At 48.8% G+C, this 19,724-nt stretch overlaps 1 protein-coding gene across 1 annotated transcript; it reads left to right on the forward strand.

Annotated features, from left to right (window-relative positions):
- The first annotated feature begins 1,211 nt into the window (after window positions 1-1,211).
- On the forward strand, window positions 1,212-19,369 carry MANSC1 (MANSC domain containing 1). The gene is made up of 4 exons (XM_083180914.1): window positions 1,212-1,360; window positions 8,159-8,438; window positions 9,379-9,519; window positions 13,104-19,369. The coding sequence occupies exons 2-4, from the start codon at window positions 8,234-8,236 to the stop codon at window positions 14,573-14,575; spliced, it is 1,818 nt and encodes a 605-aa protein (XP_083037040.1). The 5' UTR covers window positions 1,212-1,360; window positions 8,159-8,233; the 3' UTR covers window positions 14,576-19,369.
- Window positions 19,370-19,724: the final 355 nt, after the last annotated feature.

Consider the following 19,724-nt stretch of genomic DNA (forward strand, 5'->3'; position numbering starts at 1 on the left):
TGGAGCACTGGCAAATGAGTCCTTTATTGTTCCTTTGTGCACGAGACGCATGCGCTACCGAACCCCTAACCCTGACCGTCTCCCTGAAGCGGACACGGGCCGGGTTGCCGTACTCTGTCGCACTTGCTCGTGCGTCCCAGGCAGATGGAGCGCCTCTCCGCCGGTGCCCGCATGATCGCCTCTCCACCGGCGCAGGGGATCTGGCGGTTACCGGCACTCACTAGGCTTGCCAGGGAGAGCTGCAGCTTGCGGGGACAGTATGGTGACACTACGCTCACTGCGTAGGGCTGCCGTGGGAACACTATGCTGGGATGCGGTCAATATGCCAGCGGTCGGAATCCCCCCCCCCCCCCCGTGTCAGCATTTCGGCGGTCAGCATTCCGGTGTCAGTATTTCGACTGTCGGGATTCCCACCGCCGGCATTTCATACCGAATCCACTACGCTGACTACGCTGGGCCGCCATTGCCCTACGCTGACAACGTAGCTTGGCCTATGCTTACAACATAGCGTAGCGAATCTACACAAGTACAGTTTCTTATATAGCGCACACATATTCCGCATCGCTTTACAGAGTATAGTTGAACATTCACATCAGTCCCTGCCCCAGTGGAGCTTACAATCTATATTCCTTACCACATGTACACGCACACAGACATTCTAGGGGTAATGTCTGTGTATTTTGGGATTGTGGGAGGAAACCAGAATACCAGGAATAAACCCACACAAACACGGGGAGAAATACAAACTCCACACAGTTAGGGCCATGGTGGGAGTGGAACCCACGAGCTCAGTGCTGTGAGGCAGTAACGCTAACCATTACACATCCGTGCTTCCTCATGGACTGTAAAGTTGAAAAAGTCCAAAACGTGATATTAAAAAGTAAAAACGAAAAGTCCAGAATGGGGACTGGGCGCTGGCACTGCCAGTAGGGACTGGTATACGGTGGGGACTGCTGTGTGGGAGTGTAATGCATTGCTGACCACTGTGCTCTCACAGTCAGTACTGCACTGAGGTGGCTGTACATAATAATCACCATGCCCCAGCACCCCTGCCTGCCCTGTACAGCCTCCATCTACTACACTCCTGGCAGGCAGAGTCAAAGCAACTGCCGCCATCTGCAAAGAGGGCATGTCATGTGACTAGAGAGGTGGTGGGTGTGGCCGGCAGGGGGCACGGCCGAGAACATCACTGAGAGTGAGCGGTGGGGCGTGACTAGAATTGAGCGGTGGGCGGGGTGAGTGTGGGCGGTGCCCGGGGTTGCTGGGATCCGGGCGTCTATGTGCTGCGCGTTGGTGGAGGAGATCCGATTCCGGAGCCGGGGAGCGATGCACGGACAGGGAGGCGGTGCGGCTGGAGGAGGTGGGTGACCGGCTGTGGGCATACCGTGCATGCATGGGGATATATAGGTGTATGCATAGGAGCCTGTGGAGAGGGTGCGGCATGGGATGGTTTATATATAATGTGTGTGTATCAGATGCTGATGTGCTGTTGTGGATTGCTTACATCATTATATATATATGTGTGTGTGTGTGTGTGTGTGTATATATATATATATATATATAAGTGTGTGTGTGTGTGTGTGTGTGTGTGTGTGTGTGTGTGTGTGTGTGTATATGTATATGTATATATATATATATATATATATATATATATAGTGTATGCCGGTGCATGGCATATGTGGTGTGCAGCCTGGGGACTGTAGTGCACCCAGGGGCTCATTACCTGTGGAAGGTCAGTGGGGTCACCTATGGAGATTTGGCACATACAGGATATATGCACTTACCTTGACCCATAGGCTGAGCTGGCTGTATAATGCATTATGCCATACATATGGGCAGGGGCCACACTGGGCCCCTATGGCGGGCACCTGATGTGCACAATGTTGCTATAGGACAGGTGTATGTGATTGCGTTCCCCTTTGTAATGTATCACACAGCAGATGTGCCACCCAGAGGCTGGCATTGGATGGGCATCCTGCAGCTGCCTTTGGTGACAGATAAGGGAGAGGTCCCTTCAGCGAAGAGGATCTAGGTGCTACCAGCAGGATTAAGCACGTCCCCCACTGTGTGTGTAGTGGAAGGTACCATCGGTGCATGTCACCCATACATTTACCATGGCGGTAACTGGGTGACCTGATTCTGTGCCGGCTGAATCTCGGACTAAGGCCCTTATTCTGGTTGGTGCGGCCAGAGCCGCACACGGGGCTCCGGCCGCACAAACCAATCCCCGCCCACCCTACGGATCGCCACGGCCGTCCGTACACGGACGGCTGGCGATCCGCATAAAAATGGTGGAGGCGTACGCCTCCACCATGGTGGGAGCTGCCCCCTGCATTCGATGGTCGTCGACCATCGAAGGCAGGTCCGCACGCCGCGGCAGCTCCCGCAAGCTGAGACCACACGGACAATCGTCCGTGTGGTAGCTTGTATGGGGGCTGAAAGCTGACATCCGGCGACGTCAGCTTTCCGCCCCCATGAGCTGCGTCATGCCCTCATTTCCATGCATACGCCCCGCGTTTGCATGGGAACGCCCATGAAACGCGGGGCGTACACATAGGGAAATGAGGGGATGAAGCCCCTCACGCCCCTATTCGCCCCCTTTGCGGCGGACGAAATACGTCTGCGGCGAAGGGGGCTGCACATGCGCAGAATGACCTCTGCGCATGTGCAGAGTAGAAACATCGGCGGTACGGCCGCACGCGGGCCGTACCGATCCGATCAGAATAAGGGCCTAAGATTGTAAGTGGGGACTGGAGGATTCACCCATAACCCCAATAGGAACGACCCAATACAGACAGGGAACGTAAATGTCCCTTGATGACCGGCTTCCTTTCCCATGACGCAATCCCCAGATTGTAGAAAACATTTAACAGGGAAAATCTCCATGGTGTAAATACGTCCAAAATCGGATCCTGCTGAAGTGAGGTGACCCCAATGTGGGCATGCACTAATCCGTGTGAGGAGTAGGGTAGCATAGTTCAAATTTTGGGTACCAGCCATTTGGCGTAACCCTTCTATTAGGAGCACTCGCACTGATAAGCCTTGAGTGACGCACATCACTGTCTTGTCAAATGTCTGTCCGATACACTCACTATCTGCTGGGGGACACATTGCACCCCTGAGATCTTCTTCTCTTTTACCTTTTTTTTTTTTTTTTAAATAGAATGGTTTAAAGTCCTAAGCTGGGTACACACCTACAGATTTATCTGTCCAATCTATCTGGTGGGAACAAAAACCTGGGGCATATGAGCATCGCACATTGGCTCCTAAACACAGAACATGGTAATTTAGACAAACTGGTGACATCCAATTGATTGAACAATTGTAAACAACCAATTTCTGATTGTCATATGTTCCCATATATTACCAGATGTTTGTTCCCTCCAGACAGATTGGTCACATAAATCTGTAGGTGTGTACCCAGCTTCAGCCTGGAATCGTCTTCTAAGGACATTTATCAATTTGAAAGAAGGTATTTCTATACTAGGTGATTCATCGCGCCCTACGGGCGCTCTTCACACCGTCGTAAGGGGCTGCGCCCCCTTAATTTGTGAACATTTGTATATGAGAAAGATGGTTAGAATTGTATGTAAGATGCCTGTATTGCAACTTGAGTTATAGGTGAAATGTGTTAAATAGAGAGCATATGATGTGGAAGGGGGTGTGCATTGTTTTGTTTAATTAAAAAGCGGTTACAGAGTAAGATGTACATTGATAGTGTGGATGGTACAGTGACATTTGTGGGTGTGGGGGGGGGGGGGGGGGCTGTGTGAGAGGGAGGGAGGGAGGTGCATACCTCCCAACATGACCCTCTCCAGGAGGGAGACATTGCTCTGTTTCTGGACTTTCTTCTAAATTTATGGATTACCATCACCTGTGCTTAAACACCTTTCTTATCAATTACCCTGTTTAAAATGACAGGTGATGACAATCGTAAATTAAGATGGAAGTCCACAAACAGAGCATTCTGTCCCTCCTGGAGAGGGTCATGTTGGGAGGTATGGAGGTGTGGGGCGCTCTCCTGGTGTGTCTGGTGAGTAGCTGTGTCTTTGCTGGGTAACATGGGGAGGCAGAGGGTGTCTGGCACTGTGCATACCTCCCAACATGACCCATGCCAGGAGGGACACAATGCTCTGCCGCTGGACTTTCTTCCTAATGTATGATTACCTCCATCTGTGTTGAACAGGTTAATTGATAGGAAAGGTGCTTCAACACAGGTAATGGCAATCATACATTAAAAGGAAAGTGCAGGAGCAGAGCAATGTGTCCCTCCTATGACTGTGGGCTCACTGGGCTGGTTCTCTGTCATGTGAGTCAGTCATGTGAGTCAGAGGCTCCACCCAGCGTTACAGCTTCAGACACACTTGAGTGACAGATGTAGCCAAATATATAAGAGATTGTAAAGGCCGCCTTTGTGCGCAGTTTTTGTGGTCCCGTCCTTTCTAGGTCGATTTAGCTTGTTGACAAAACCATTCTTGTGGGGAGAGAGATAAAGTAACAGACAATTGGCTCCTAACTGTTATGTTACAGGCTATGTATGAAAAATGCCAGGTAGGAGCGGATTGGTTGGAACTTTATTTCTCTCCACTTTATCACCGCTTAGTACATCTGCGCCCGTGAAATGGTTGCAACCGTGATCACGCAGCAGAACTGGTATAAGTTGTGGGGGTGTCACAATAGCATGGAGGCCGACTTCTGCGCCTACTCGCAGCGCACCTATAGTGATGGGACGTCTGTTTCAGACAGATTTTTAGCGCCCAGCACAGGGCTGATGAATCGGGCCCATAAAGGGACAGTTTGGGTGCTGGTTCTGTGTGTAGGAGGCAGTCACAGCCAGCTCCCCCTTCCTCAGTATGGAAATAGACCCACGCTAAACCCTTGTTCCTATTCTTTGGACCACCTGCTACCTCATCCATTCCCTAGGCTGGAACGCCCCCCTCCTATTAGACAGGTAGCCTGGTTCTCTTTATATAACTCGTATGACATGACGGCGGCCATGTTCTGTACATTACCCGGGCTGCGCTCCAGCCAAATCTCCTGTGTTCTGTGATGCGCAGATTATCTTCTTCCCTCTCCAAATATTTGACTATCTTGTGACTAAATCTCTTCACGCGGAGGGGGTGGGGGGTGATTTAACCCCATTTACTGCCACGTTGGCGTGCTCCTGGTTAGTTTAGGAGTTCCCGGATTGCAGACGGTTACACCCAGATCTTACCCCTACTGTAGGTAGTTCTGCGCTCCGGATCTGTGTGTGGTTCCTGTTATATAACGGGGCGCATGATGTAGTGTAATGGGGCTTATTCTCCCCTTTCTCACTGTATAAGGAAATGCGCAGAAGGCGCGATAGTTGCTGCCGGTGGGTCCCGGATTTATTACACCAGCACCAGGATCTCCTGCGGCTCTATAGCGGTCTTCTATTTACTGTGTCACAGGGGCTTCTAATCCCTTCCCAATAGAAGCACCCCCCCCCCCCCCCTCCATGCATTAAGCAGCCCAGGGCCTGGTAACCATGGAGGAGTTGCAGAACTGTGCATGCTGGCACTTTGGGGGGTAATGTTCTACAATGGGAGTTCTATTTCCCATGGGAGGTTGCTACCCCGCAGTATTTTGTGATGTTACCTGTAACGGTGTAGCCCTCCAGCTGTTGTAGAACTACACATTCCAGCATGCCTTGCTATAGTATTTCTAACCCCTGACTATATACTGGTTGCAGGAGGTGGGGAAACACTCGGCATTCCAGTCTTTCCGGATTGACACCTCTCCGTAGGCTAAACCGCCTCCCGCCTGCATCTGTGGGATGTGAACCTGGATCTCTGCTAGCACTCTTTCCTGCCTGACTGGCTTGCACTCCGGGGTGCGTGGAACACCCTGCAGCGCCGCTGTTGTGGAATGTCGCCGTATAGGGGCACGCGGGGGGGGGGGGTTACTGGGCATTTACTGGTCTCTTTCACAGGAAACCCAGCATTTACAGCGTCCCCCGACCGTGTCAGTGTTGGGGGAAGTTCCTGAGGGATACATTGTCCCATCTGCCATGGAATACGCTTGTCCTATATCAGTAACTATTGCTGATGATCATAATTAACATTATATACATTTTACTATTAGATTTTTCTCCCTATGTATAGAAATTCCCTATAGATAACATCTCCTATTTGATAGGCGGAATCTGGTTGCCATGGGCAACACAACCTCTTTAGTAAATGTACCCCCGTTAGTTTGGCCCGGTTAGGGTAATATAAGGCAGGTTTGCAGGGTCCTGTGATTTCGGTGATTGGTTACACAGTGTAACGCCGCTGCGTGACGCCAGAGTCTCCTGCTTGTGCTGTCAGCAGCCCCGTCTCCAGGGGTCTCGGCCTGTTGTATGGGGGGGGGGGGGGGGGGCAGGGTATCTGCAGAGCAAGCTGATTTACATGTGAAACACTGGGGGGATTCTCCTGGATCTGCATATAATTACAGGGAGTGTCTGTAGCCAGCCGGCCTCAGTGGTGTACAAACCAGTAACCTCCCCACACCCTCTGCTGGAATCTCCATGTCAATGGGGATCGCACCATTTCTGCACAAATCCACCTTCGTCTGTAGACTGCTTTTATTGCTACTGTGGGACTGATTCAGGTTCATTCGCAAAGCACATTTGGGAGGCCATTCTGATTCATCCTCACTGTTGCGAATTTGCGGGTGAAGTCTGCATGCGGGCGGTCGTTCGTGGGGGTGGCGGACGGCGTTTGACTCGCAAAGCTGCAAAATTCGCAGCTTTGCGAGTCATTCAGAATAACTTCCTTGGTTTGAAAAAACCATGCTGCACTGCAGGTGGGGCTGATGTAACTTGTGCAGAGAGAGTTAGATTTGGGTGGGGTGTATATTTCAAATGGAAATCTATACTGCAGTGTAAAAATAAAGCATACCCTGCACAATAATAACTCCCCCAATTCTAACTCTCTCTGCACCTGTTACATCTGCCCCCCCCCCCTTGCAGTGCAGCATGATTTTGTCCATTTGCAAACCAAATGTCCTTTGCGAACTAACTTGAGTCACCGCCTGTGTTTCTTTGTGAGACCCCCCTACAGCTATTAGTGAATCTCTTGCTTTATCTTTCTGTCCTCGTGGTGCTTTTCAGAATGGTCTTTATATCATCAGGTAACAGCTCTGCTATATGCACTGTTGTGGTGGCAGAGCAGGTTGTGTCATATCCAAGGGAAGGATTGTGTGATGTTTAGGTGCTAAATGCTCCGTTTAGCACTAAACAGCAGGAGTGAAGTAAAAATAATCTATGACCTATAATCTCTTCCACGCTAGTAATGAAGCGCAGCACGTTTTCACACGCGTGCGACCTGTCTATCCAGGTGTGTCCTGTCCTCGGTGCCCGACACCAGTACAGGTGGAATTTTATACAAGAACCAGCAGGAAACGGCATGCGGGAAGGGGGCCCATTTTCTGAGGTAAAAGCTCTCTTCATAGGTTTCCGTTGGTCTCCCAGTGTGCGCAGACCGCCATCAGTAAGCGCTATACGCACAAGTCACAGTATACCGCTCCGACTGCCCTGCTGCAGCCAGCAGTATGATGTGCTGTTTACCTCCTCCCCTCCGCCCGCTGGCACAGGATGTGCTGTAACATCCTATGTTTTCCTGTATAACATACAGCCGGACGAGTCGGAGACGTGTCGTGTGCCCCAGCGGGGAAGGAGTCGTCACCGTGACGTATAACATTGGTAAATACAGGCTGGCACCAGTGTAGTGTGATATCAGCGTGGAGCCTTACCCAGGGCACACTGCTGGCGCTCACGGTTGATGTGGCAGCGTCTCCTGACTAAAAGCAAATACAACGAACTTCAAACACTTGTAAGCGACAACGTCTTCGCTGCCCGTTCTGATTGTCTCCAGACGGGGCTGTCTGAGCGGGTAATAATTTATCGCCACTGTATCCAACGCTGTACTCGGGTATATGCCAGTTGCGGCATGCAGCGCTGCCAGTAGTGTGTTCCCTGCGATCGGTTGTGGGTCTCTTTGTCACGGTCACTGAGCGGACTGAAGTTGCCGCCTGGGCTGGTACGGTTGCCATAGTGTCAGATGCCGCCTTCATTGCTGCTACCAGGGAATATATCCTTCAGTAAGAGTCAGACATTTCTAGTGTCTGTATATAACGACTGAATGTTCTATTTCAGGTACCCGACGACTGTCTGCCAGCTGACATGGTGCCATCTGGACTTCCCTGACTCCCCCCGCTGCCCTGCCCGACAATGGGTGCCTGCATACCTCTCCTGATCTCTGCCCTGCTGTGGGCAATGCCCTCTGCGGGTCATAATTGCGACATCCAGCCCAAGGCGAACATGGTCATTGATATCTCTGAGGCAGTATCCAGAGGAGCCCGTTTTACTGACCCCATAACCGTCGCCCAGTCCGAGGAGTGCGTCTCCGCCTGCTGCACGCAGCTGACCGGCGCAGGTAATGGGTGTGGCGGGCGCGTCGGGCAGAGCGCAGGCTGTAATGCACAGAGTTATGTTTATGTGGATTTCCTGCGACACTTGGGGGATGATTCACTACAGTGTCTGTAAATGAATAGCGGTGGTGTAACCTATAGCAACCATGCAGACGCTAAGATACAATAGAGAAATGACAGCTAGGAGTATATGTACCAAGGTGTGGGTTTGTATGAGTGGAGATGTTTCTAATAGCAACCAAGCTTTCTACTTCTTTATCTAGAGCCATCAAAGCTAAATTCTGGTTGCTATGGACAATGTCACCACTTCTAAAAACCTGGATTTTAGTAAATAAACACTCTAAAAACTGGTTGCTACAGGCAACATAACCACTGTCCACTTTTAGAATCTAGTCCCCAGTTAATATCCACCTTGGGATTGATGGGTTATAAAATACTGAAACAGCCTCAAGGTTTGTTGCAGTAGCACAAAAGGGTAGTTTGGAAGTGACATCATAGGGCAACTGGCCCGGGGCTCCTCCCTGTAACATGACGTCATAGCGCACAGCTGAATGTGGTTGTTTGATATTTTGGGTCCTGTGGCGCCCCCTGCAGTGTAATGAGCCTAGGATTACGAAACCTTTTAATTAATGTTCGTTATTAGGACTCTCCTTTATATAGAAGTAGAAGGTTCTGTTCTCCTTCTGTAACCTGCCAGTATTAATTGTGAATAATGTTCCGGAGTACGCGCACAGCGCAGAGTATAATAACAGGTGCGCGTGTAAAGACGCGTCACAATATGGTATGATATAATTTCATTTGTATAGTAATAAATATGGCGAGGTCTAATACCGTCCTGATTCGCTGGCGCATAGTTGTACCTTGTGAGCATGTAAGGAGTGCACAGAGATTGTGACCGCAAGCGCACTGTGTCTGACTTACACCCGGCTTGTTCTTCATTTCCAGGTGATCGGCCCTGTAATCTCGCCGTATACGATGCCCGCAAAAACCACAGCCGGCAGAACTGTTACCTCTTCCACTGCCCCAGGCTGGATTCCTGCCCGATGTCTCCCAGGCAGGGGGTCCTGAGTTACAGTCTCTGGACAGGTCAGTACATCTAACGTCTCTGTGTAAGGGGAGAGTACCTGCAGTATCGGTGCGTATCCTGTACCTGCAGGTGGGGTTCCGGTAATGGCTGGATCAGTGGTAATGTACACCAGGCATTACCCAGGTGAGGACAACACACAGCTTTTATCCTTCCAATAACCTCTCCTAAAATCCCCTGCTCCCTTCTCGCATGCACTATGGGAAAGGAAACGGGAGATATGAAACTTCTAAGAGTTTGGGGTAGCAAGTAATCTTTAACACATTCATCGCCATAACACGAAATTACTACCAGCCGTCCCCTCCCTTTGTTTGTGCCACGGGCTTCAGTTAACAAGTTTCGCAATCAGCCTCCTCCCCCCATCACCCCCCCCCCCTCTCCTCCCTCCGCTGCTTAGAACATCTGTAAACCTTTCTACTGTGAATAATCCGGACAGGGGACGAAGGCCTGATTCAGACGTGGCTGCAGTTTGTAGAGGTTCTCATGGCACGGGGATAATCCGCGTGACCAGGGGCAGGCTCCTCTCATGGTGAATCCGCACAGTTACTGTTGGCCTAATCTTCCACAGGGTCATTCCTCAGCTTTCCTTATAGGCAGAATACACTACACTTAAATAAGACGCACTGTAAAATAACTGTATATACACAGCCAAATTGTATACGCCATACTTCCACCAGTTCTTACTTGGCAATCACAGCACAGATCCTGCACATTGTATCATTAATGTATTAAACAGCGTCACAGCGCTGGATGCGTTATTGGAGGAAATCCACATATGTACATAGTGCTCAATTTAGCACCCGGCATCTTCCACAACACATGCAGTTTCTCTTTCCTGCCTGGGGTGTCGCTCTCTCCTGTTTCTAGCACAGGTCTGGTCTACATATTAGTGCTGAAATACAGACCACACTGAGCTAGAAGCACATCACCTTCTCTGGTGATGTAGTATTTTTTTGGCAGATATTTGTACCATAGTCCCCCAGATTGTGGTTCCCGGGGATAGGAGCACAGACATCTGCTGGATACAAAGGGCGTGAATAGAGACTTCCCTCAGCTTCCGTGCTGGCAGCGATTTTATCAAAGGTCATTTATCTTTCGTTTACTTTTGCTGAAAGCGCGGTGTGCGCAGAAACGTGTTAGGAGAAAATGAAGGACGTGCACCTTTTATATCCAGCGGGTGTCTGTACTCCGAACCACAGGGACAGTAATCTAGATCAGTGCTTCTCAAACTCGGTCCACACGTTTCAGGTTTTGCAGGTTTTCTCAAAGAATCACAAGTGAAATAATTAGCTCCACCTGCGGATCTTTTAAAATGTGTCAGTGAGTAATGAGTGCCCCTGTGACCTGGAAAACATGAACTGTGTGGGGTCCTGAGGACCGAGTTTGAGAACCCGTGATATAGACCAGTGGTCCTCAACCTCAACCCCCAACAGGTCGTGTTTTTACAGGACACCCGGCAGGTTCACAGGCGCAGTCATTATTCACTGACACATTTTAAAAGATCACAGGTGGAGCTAATTACTTCACTTGTGATTCTGTGAGGAGACCTGGAAAACATGCACTGTGCGGGGTCCTAAGGACCGAGTTGGATAACCACTGATCTAGACCAGGGGTGGACAACTCCAGTCCGCGAGAGCTACCAACAGTTAACATTTTCCAGGTCTCCTCACAGAATCAGGGGGTCAGAACAAAGTTCTGTGGCAGCGCTTAATTGGAACAGTGGAAAAACAAACTGTTTAAAAGATTGGATGATCTTTACAAATGGTTTTATTAATTATGGACAAGCTGTCCGTTATACTGATAAAATGAATACACAATGTAAAATACAACAAATAAAATATGTTAAAACACTCTTGCCTGCTGGATTTCATAGAAGGACTTTGAATGAGAAAAGAATTAGTGTTTGAATGTCTGGTATAGTTACCACTCCTTGGGTGCTGATGTATAACACTGGACTCAGTGGTTGTCCTGTCATGGGTGGAGCATGCAGTATCCAATGTAAGGTTATTGGTCAGTAGGGCCCCAGTGGGCTGATGGAGACTGATGGCGGGAGCACACAGCCAGTGATGATGGATCCTCTCTAGTGGGTGGCCTGGTGAAGTAATTAGCTCCACCTGTGGAACTTTTAAAATGTGTCAGGGAGTAATGAGGGCACCTGTGAGGTAACCTGGAAAACGTGAACTGTTGGTAGCTCTTGAGGACTGGAGTTGGCTGCCCCTGATCTAGACTATTATATATATATATATATATATATATATATATATATATATATATATATATATATATATATATACTGTATATATATAAAAAAAGGGTACTTATGTAGTATCTGGACGCCCGATTGTAAAATCGGGTCGGAAAATTGCATGCGATGCGATTTTCCATAGGATTCAATGTTAACATAGTCCTGTTCATTTCCCCACTATCCATGTCGGCATAGAGTTGATTTTATAAAGCATGGCGAGCCACCGAGCCCGAAGCGTGGCGAGGGGCCGCAGATTACTTAAAACGTTTTCCGCGTCCCCACGCTTTATAAAATCAACTCTATGCCCACTTGGATAGTGGGGAAATTAACAGGACCTTGTTAACATGGAATGCTATGCAAAATCGCATGCAATATTGAATGTGATTCGATGCGATTTTTCCGAAAATCGCGTCGAATCGCATCTGATTGTATGCCTTAAGGTAAGGCATACAATCAGAAAATCGGGCGCCCAGATACTACATAAGTACCAAAAAAAGGCATCTAAAGGAGGTTTGTGATAACATTACCAGAGGGGAAATGGCAGCTGAAAATGCGTATGAATCATTAACACAAAGGGGCCATAGATTGGCGGATAGTGATCTGCTAATGCATTGGAAATTAATTTACAGAGGCTTTCTCCTCGCAGTCACCTGCAACTTAGTGATCCACTCTGAATTCTGCCCAAAATCCTTTGGTAAAATGCGTTTCAGCCCGGACTAAGAATGCGTTGGGGTAATATACCAGCACTCCGCAATTAAGGGCTCAATAAAAAAATGCAAACTTGACTTTTAGCCACACCAGGGTACAGCTCAGCTGGTGCGTATTCTAGATAATAACTGGACAGTCCTGATTATTACCGGAAAATACCATTTAACAAATGTTTGCGTTAATGAGCGATATATCAGTGGAGCAGCTTTGGGGCGCAGCGTCTGTTTCATCACTGCGTGCAGACAGGAGCAGGTGACTGTACCATCCTCCTGTTACACCTTATATTCTAGGTGCCGAGGATTCTGTTGCTATTAGTACAAGTGCAGAACCGACCACCTGCTGGGATTTGTAGTTTCACAACATCTGGAGAGCCACAGGTTGGCCTGTCCTGGCTTAGAACATCTGGCCCTTTTATCTCTCTCCACTTTATCACACTCTTATGCTTAGTACATCTGCCCCATAGCAAGTTTTATATATGACAATAATAAATACAAAGAAAATGACTGTTACATTAGCAATGCCATAATTATATAAACACTTGACCCACTTCAAGAACGTTCTTTTATACGCACTTGCGGGCTGGTTAATTACACAGGATTCTAATCTATTATTGTGTATTTACTTCTGGCACAGAAAACAGTGACTCTGATCCAGCTGAGGGGCAACTACACGGAACGTCCAGTCAGAACAATACACTGAGCTCCACACATAAGAAATCCAGCTCTGTTCCAAAGCTGCCAGGGTCCGCCAAGGGCGACTCGGAGGCAGCACCCAGCCCACATGATCTTACCGGTGAGAAGTGGAGCTCTGAGGTCTCGCCTGGAGAAGTCGGCGAGGACATACCCCAAGAAGATGTGGAAGCACCTGACACCCCTGAGCGAATCACGTCACAGCTGCTGCAACTGGCTGATAATATAGACAAACGCTTGGAGAAGATAGAGTCCAAAGCACAAGCCGCCAAAGTCTCTGACGGTTCCCCCCAGGCGCTATACATCTCCCCTACCGATGCAGAGACCACCATAATCTCTGTGCATGGAGACCCGAAGAAACGCCCGTCTGATGACAGGAAGACAAAAGTCGCAGTTAAGGAGAAACCACCAATGACCGTTGAGGTTCATCGTCCCACACAAGCCCCCAAGACACCGGGCTTTGTGCCGGCCAGAACCTCACCCCGGCCAGTGACCACTGCCTCAAAGCCTCTGCCTCGCACCAAAGCCAATGTTATTGCCACTTCTCAGGACGCTAGTGGTGCCAATCAAGTGCCAAGCTCGGATAGCAAGACCAAGGTCCTCACAGGTCACCAGGATACCAGTACTCCTAATATTGCAGTCAGAACCACTGCAGAATATGTGAAGATTGGTCAACCAAGGACCCACCCAGAGATACCCCTAGCAGATATTGTCCACCCGAAGACCCACAAAGAGACGCCTGACCCTGATATTGTCCAACCAGATATACCTATCCCTGATACTGTCCACGGAAGGACTCACATAGAGACTCCTGCCCCTGAAATCGTCCATCCGGAGATGCCTCTGTCTGATATTGTCGATGAAGGGACCCACAAAGAGACTCCTTCCCCCGATATTGTCCACCCAAAGATACCTATCCCAGATAAAGCCCACCCAAAGACTCACAAAGAGACTCCTGCCTCTGGTATAGCCCACCCAAAGGCTTACCCAGACATACCCATCCCAGATATTGTCTATCATACCAGAACACCCCCGCTGGGGACTCGCCCTTCTATGCTAAGGACCCTTCCCTCCAAAGCAACCCAGCACCCCCTCAAACATGAAGGCCACCCTTCTACAAATGCCAAAGCATCGGGGCAGACCCTTCCTGAACCCAATTCCTTAACACCGAAAGACCTCTCCCCGCCTGTTGTGCATCTGGAAGAGGTGCCCATAAAACTTGACGGCTTGGGATCTGTGCCAGAGAGCAGGTTCCCCACCGATGTCAAAAGCGGTTTGGTGGCTGCTCTGATTTTCGGGGTGGTGTTCCTCATCGTTGTGATCGGCCTGGTCAGCCGAAAGGTGGTTGAAGCCCGCCAACGGCACCGGTACACCAAGCTGGATTATCTCATCAATGGCATGTATGTGGACACATGAGGAGCAGGTGCTACTGGTACAGTGTGTTCTGGAGAACGTGGTGATGCTGATAGGCCTCCAGAACAATGTCCACCGTCCACTCCTCAGGAGGATAGAGCAGTTCCCCCCCCGGATCTGACACCGGCATTGCACCCACACGTAACATTACCACGGTGGACCCTAAATCACCAGGGGGGCTACATCCTATTCAACAATGGTTTTGCATATGTTTTTTTTTTTGTTCTGATTTGGAGATTTCATTTAGGTAGACTGATTTCCTCAGATTGATTAGGATTTGCCACAGGAACTGTATTGGGGGAGGGGTGTGGCGCTACATTACTGACATAGGAGATAGCGTCAGAGCTATCTCTGCTGCTGACTGACGTCCTTGCATATGTAATGACATTGATTATTCATCTAGTATCATTTCCGAACCAGTAACCTAAATGCGATCCATAGTCCTGGACAATTACACCCAACGCCTGACTCGAACTACTCACTACCAAGGACTTAAGGGGTTAAGTTAAATAAAATGATGCCCCCATTTAAAAGCTGGGTAATAATAGTTTTTTTTTTTAAACCATTATTTTTATTAATATTATTTTAGTAATAATAGGGTATACAAAAATATCACGAAAACACAGTAAATAACAAAATAATTGGTACCCAATATAGAAAATAACAATTGTGTATATATACACCTAAACATTCACAATTCCAGCTGAAAAACCTGAAGTAACACACAAACGAAAAGCCGACTGAACGGGTATATTCCAAATACACTAAAAAAAAAAAAGCAGTAAAACACAGTATCTCCGTCACTTGTTTCCTAGAGATTAGTTTTCGTGCGCGATTCTGTCCTTGAAACCGATTCGGAACCAAACAAATGAGTTTCTGCTTTTGAACCCCTTACCGACGCAGCATGTTTTTGCCTTCCTGACAGAGGCCTTTTTTTCAAATCTGACAGGTATCACTTAAGTGGGGATAACTTTTTTTTGCTTTTACTTATCCCAGTGATTTTGAGATTGTTTTCCCGTGACACATTGTACTTTAAGTTAGTGATAAATTTTGGTCGATACAGTTTTTTTTTTTTTTTAAATATCAAAATGTCGTAAAAAAAATGAACATTTTGCAATTTGCAAAATGTTACATTTTCTGCTTGTGAGACAAATAATCATACCACTCAAAATAGTTAATAACTAACAAAGACCATATCTAAACTTTATTATTACATCATTATTTCAACTTTCTTTTATTTTTTTGGGACGCTAGGGGGCAGCAGAGTCTAAATTTTACACATAACACAGTAAACGCTGCTTTTGGCTGTTCACGTTTGAACAGCCAATCGCAGCGATCGCCCATGACGGGGGGCATCGCTGCCCCCCCTGGGCAATGAGGGAAGATGTCTGCTGTCAGGGACAGCAGACATCGTCCCTCTGTCACCGCGTCTCTAGACACGGTGACAGTTACAAGTCATGACGTACATTTATGCCATGTGTCGGGAAGTACATCCCGACCATGACGTAAATGTACGTAAAATGTCGGGAAGGGGTTAAAGTCTTACGGTATAGAAGGAATGGCGTGAGTGGACAAATGTATTCTTCCGCCAATATCCCAAGTTGGCAGACGGAGGCATCTCTCTGTTCGTGCTGCTTCATTTTCCCTGATTGGCCTGTGGGCCAATCAAAGTACAGGGGCGGGGCTTCACGGGTGTTGCGGCGGAGTTATGCATCGTGTCCCGGACCCTTGGGGGGGGGGGAGCAAAACCAAACTATTCATTGAATCGTGACATCGATGGTGGGAAAGCATCTGACATTGGCCATAAACCATCGATGATTTCTAATCATCGATGGTAGATGGCATACCTATGAGGGAGCTGTGAAGACAGATATTGGAGGTAGGGGCAGATAGGCACTAAGGCGCCATTTTGATGGGCTGTAACTAGTTTCCCTATAAAACGGTTAATTTAATTATCACATGACCGCCGTCTGGCACAGACTCCTATTTGTCGTGAGTGTAAATCTCTCGTTAGGGTGTTTTAATTATCTGTTGACACAAATGCCCCTAAGTGTGATAATAACAGGAGGCTACACAAGATGGACGTAATAAGATAAACCACTGTGGGTTGGCTGCTGGGGAGTAAGGCCCTCATCTCTGGCCACTAGTGCCTTGATGGCTAACCTTGACACTCCAGATGTTTTTAAACTACACATCCCAGCATGCTCTGCTTCAGTTTTGCTATTTTGGCCATGCTAAATCTGATGCAGGGCATGCTGGGATGTGTAGTTCAACAACAGCTGGAGTGCCAAGGTTAGCCAGCACTGCACTAGAGGCAGCTATAGTGACCATTTATAACTGGTAAGAATAAGCTGCTGTGGAACTACATCTCCCAGCATGCTCGGCCACAGCACAAGGACTGTAACCTGGTAATGGAGCGAATGTTCAGCTGATGGTGTTGCTGTGACCTCAGTTACGCTGGCACTACAGTTACAGAATGACCACATGTTGCCAGCGCTATGAGGGCAGGTGCCAGGGATTGTTCTTGCTGGTAAATCTGTAACTGTGAGGAACTCGGATGTCGTTTCCAGGACTGCATCAGGTTATTATCCGTCACCTGCAATCCTCCATAACCGCCTCTGCTCCTGGTGTGTGTTCTACCTACCCGTAGCGATCAGTAGCCACGTGTGCTGCCAGCCCTGGCTGGTATATTGTGTATATCCCACAGCAGCACATGGGCGAGTGAGCCGCATTACCCACAGCAGCGCATGGGCGAGTGAGGCGCATTACCCACAGCGGCGCATGGACGGGGGAGCCGCATTACCCACAGCAGCGCATGGGCGAGTGAGGCGCATTACCCACAGCAGCGCATGGGCGAGTGAGACGCATTACCCTCAGCAGCGCATGGGCGAGTGAGCCGCATTACCCACAGCGGCGCATGGGCGAGTGAGGCGCATTGGCGAGTGAGCCGCATTACCCACAGCGGCGCATGGGCAAGTGAGCCGCATTACCCACAGCGGTGCATGGGTGAGTGAGCCGCATTACCCACAGCAGCACATGGGCGAGTGAGCCGCATTACCCACAGTGGCGCATTGGCGAGTGAGCCGCATTACCCACAATGGCGCATTGTTGAGTGAGCTGTATTACCCACAGCGGCGCATGGGCGAGTGAGCCGCATTACCCACAGCGGCGCATGGGCGAGTGAGCCGCATTACCCACAGCGGCGCATGAGCGAGTGAGCCGCATTACCCACAGCCACGCATGGTCGAGTGAGCCGCATTACCCACAGCCGCACATGGTTGAGTGAGCCGCATTACCCACAGCCGCGCATGGGCGAGTGAGCCGCATTACCCACAGCCGCGCATGGGCGAGTGAGCCGCATTACCCACAGCCGCGCATGGGCGAGTGAGCCGCATTACCCACAGCCGCGCATGGGCGAGTGAGCCGCATTACCCACAGCGGCGCATTGGCGAGTGAGCCGCATTACCCACAGCCGCGCATGGGCGAGTGAGCCGAAGTACCCACAGCAGCGCATGGGCGAGTGAGCCGCATTACCCACAGCGGCGCATTGGCGAGTGAGCCGCATTACCCACAGCCGCGCATGGGCGAGTGAGCCGAAGTACCCACAGCAGGACATGAGCGAGTGAATTACCAGCAAGAAGAGTCTTGTTTCATTGGAGCATTTACTATAGATGTGTACGCAAGAAATAACATTGGGAGGGGGAACAAAAGCCGCTATATACTACGTAATAGGGACAATATAAATATTGCGTTGCCACTCAGAGAACTCAAATTCCAAAGTGTGTGTTGGAAATATCCAAAGCACAATGACCAGTAAATGTGTGAGCCGCTGCCCCATAGCTGAATCCCTGTCCTTCCATGGCCACGAAGGGGTGCGGCGTGTTGATATGGTTAGAATGTTGGTATCGGTAATGTCGGCATGTTGACCTGTTTTATCCAAATATTCGAGTCCTTACTCAACTCTGACCACACTGTAATAAACTGTATTACACAAATACTGGCCAGGTCAATGTGCGATGGTTCTCTAACCCACGTAGAGATTCTCTGTACTGGACCTTTGCTAGCTCCTAATAGAGGAGGTTCACCCACAGGGCACTTGTGGGCCGAGGCTAGTACGATGGATCCTTGGCTCATTGACTGGTACCTGGAAAACCAGAGTTTTCTTTAGCCCATGGGCCCGGACTTCTTTGGACAGAAATCTCTGCTATAAAACTACTCTAAGCTGCCATTATTTTACAGAAACCTCATTCAGAGGTTTGGGACCCGATGACGTTGCTGGATTAGTATTAGCCATGTCCCACGGAACCACAACAGACAGTGTTAGAACGTATTTGTTTTGCCACCTGGAAAAGCCAGATAACCAGCCTTGTATGCGGAGATCCGGGCCTTCAGGTGCACGAGCGCCAACCCTTCATTCAGACCCGTCCTCTATACCTTTGTTGCAGAAATGATGTTTTCTTGTCCCCAGAATGTTGCCGATGAGCCAAATCTGTATACTGACAACTGGGGTGAATTGTAATAGGGTGAGAGATTCTGAAAGTGAGAGATTTGGTAAGAAATCTCCAGTTTTTTTAAAGCGACAATCATTTACACTGCAAAATAAAACTGGGTTTGCTGTGTAAACAATTGCCGCTTTAAAAAAACTGGAGATTTCTTACCAAATCTCTCACTTTCTGAATCTCTCATCCTATTACATTTCACCCCTGGTGTTCTAATTTCTGGAAAAGTCTTGATTGTAGGTTTATTCCAATAAAGAATGTGCCAAATGCTCAAAAATAAATAATATATCTGACTGTCCGAAGTGTCGCACTTTCCATTGTTTGCTGTTGCACATCTGGTGTCTGTGAGGGGCAGCGATCATACCTTACATATACACGATACTGACCACCATGCTAATTAACGTTGGCCTCCTGCTCTTACCAGGCTGCTTTCGTATTTGGCCTTGGTTGGCGTTCAGTTACAGTGACCTGATTCATGTTTTGCTTTTAGGGTAAAGGGGAAGGGGATGATGACCGGTGCACAAGTAATTGAGGATGTTCTATTAGAAAGAAATATATTGATCCACGATGGCAGGTAAAATTATAGGGAGAGGTGAGCTCCCTGATTTAGGATAATTTATGTAGTGGAGGTGCACCCTGGAGAGTAAAATAGG

The sequence above is a fragment of the Crinia signifera genome, chromosome 4 (genome assembly GCF_055691185.1).
Source record: "Crinia signifera chromosome 4, ASM5569118v1, whole genome shotgun sequence".
Lineage (NCBI taxonomy): Eukaryota > Metazoa > Chordata > Amphibia > Anura > Myobatrachidae > Crinia > Crinia signifera.

Excerpts from the sequence above, each read along its gene's own strand:
- MANSC1 (XM_083180914.1), top strand. The coding sequence starts at position 8,234 with ATGGGTGCCTGCATACCTCTCCTGATCTCTGCCCTGCTGTGGGCAATG. Across the intron at positions 8,439-9,378 it reads CACGCAGCTGACCGGCGCAG|GTGATCGGCCCTGTAATCTC; the intron begins GTAATGGGTGTG and ends CTTCATTTCCAG. Across the intron at positions 9,520-13,103 it reads GAGTTACAGTCTCTGGACAG|AAAACAGTGACTCTGATCCA; the intron begins GTCAGTACATCT and ends CTTCTGGCACAG.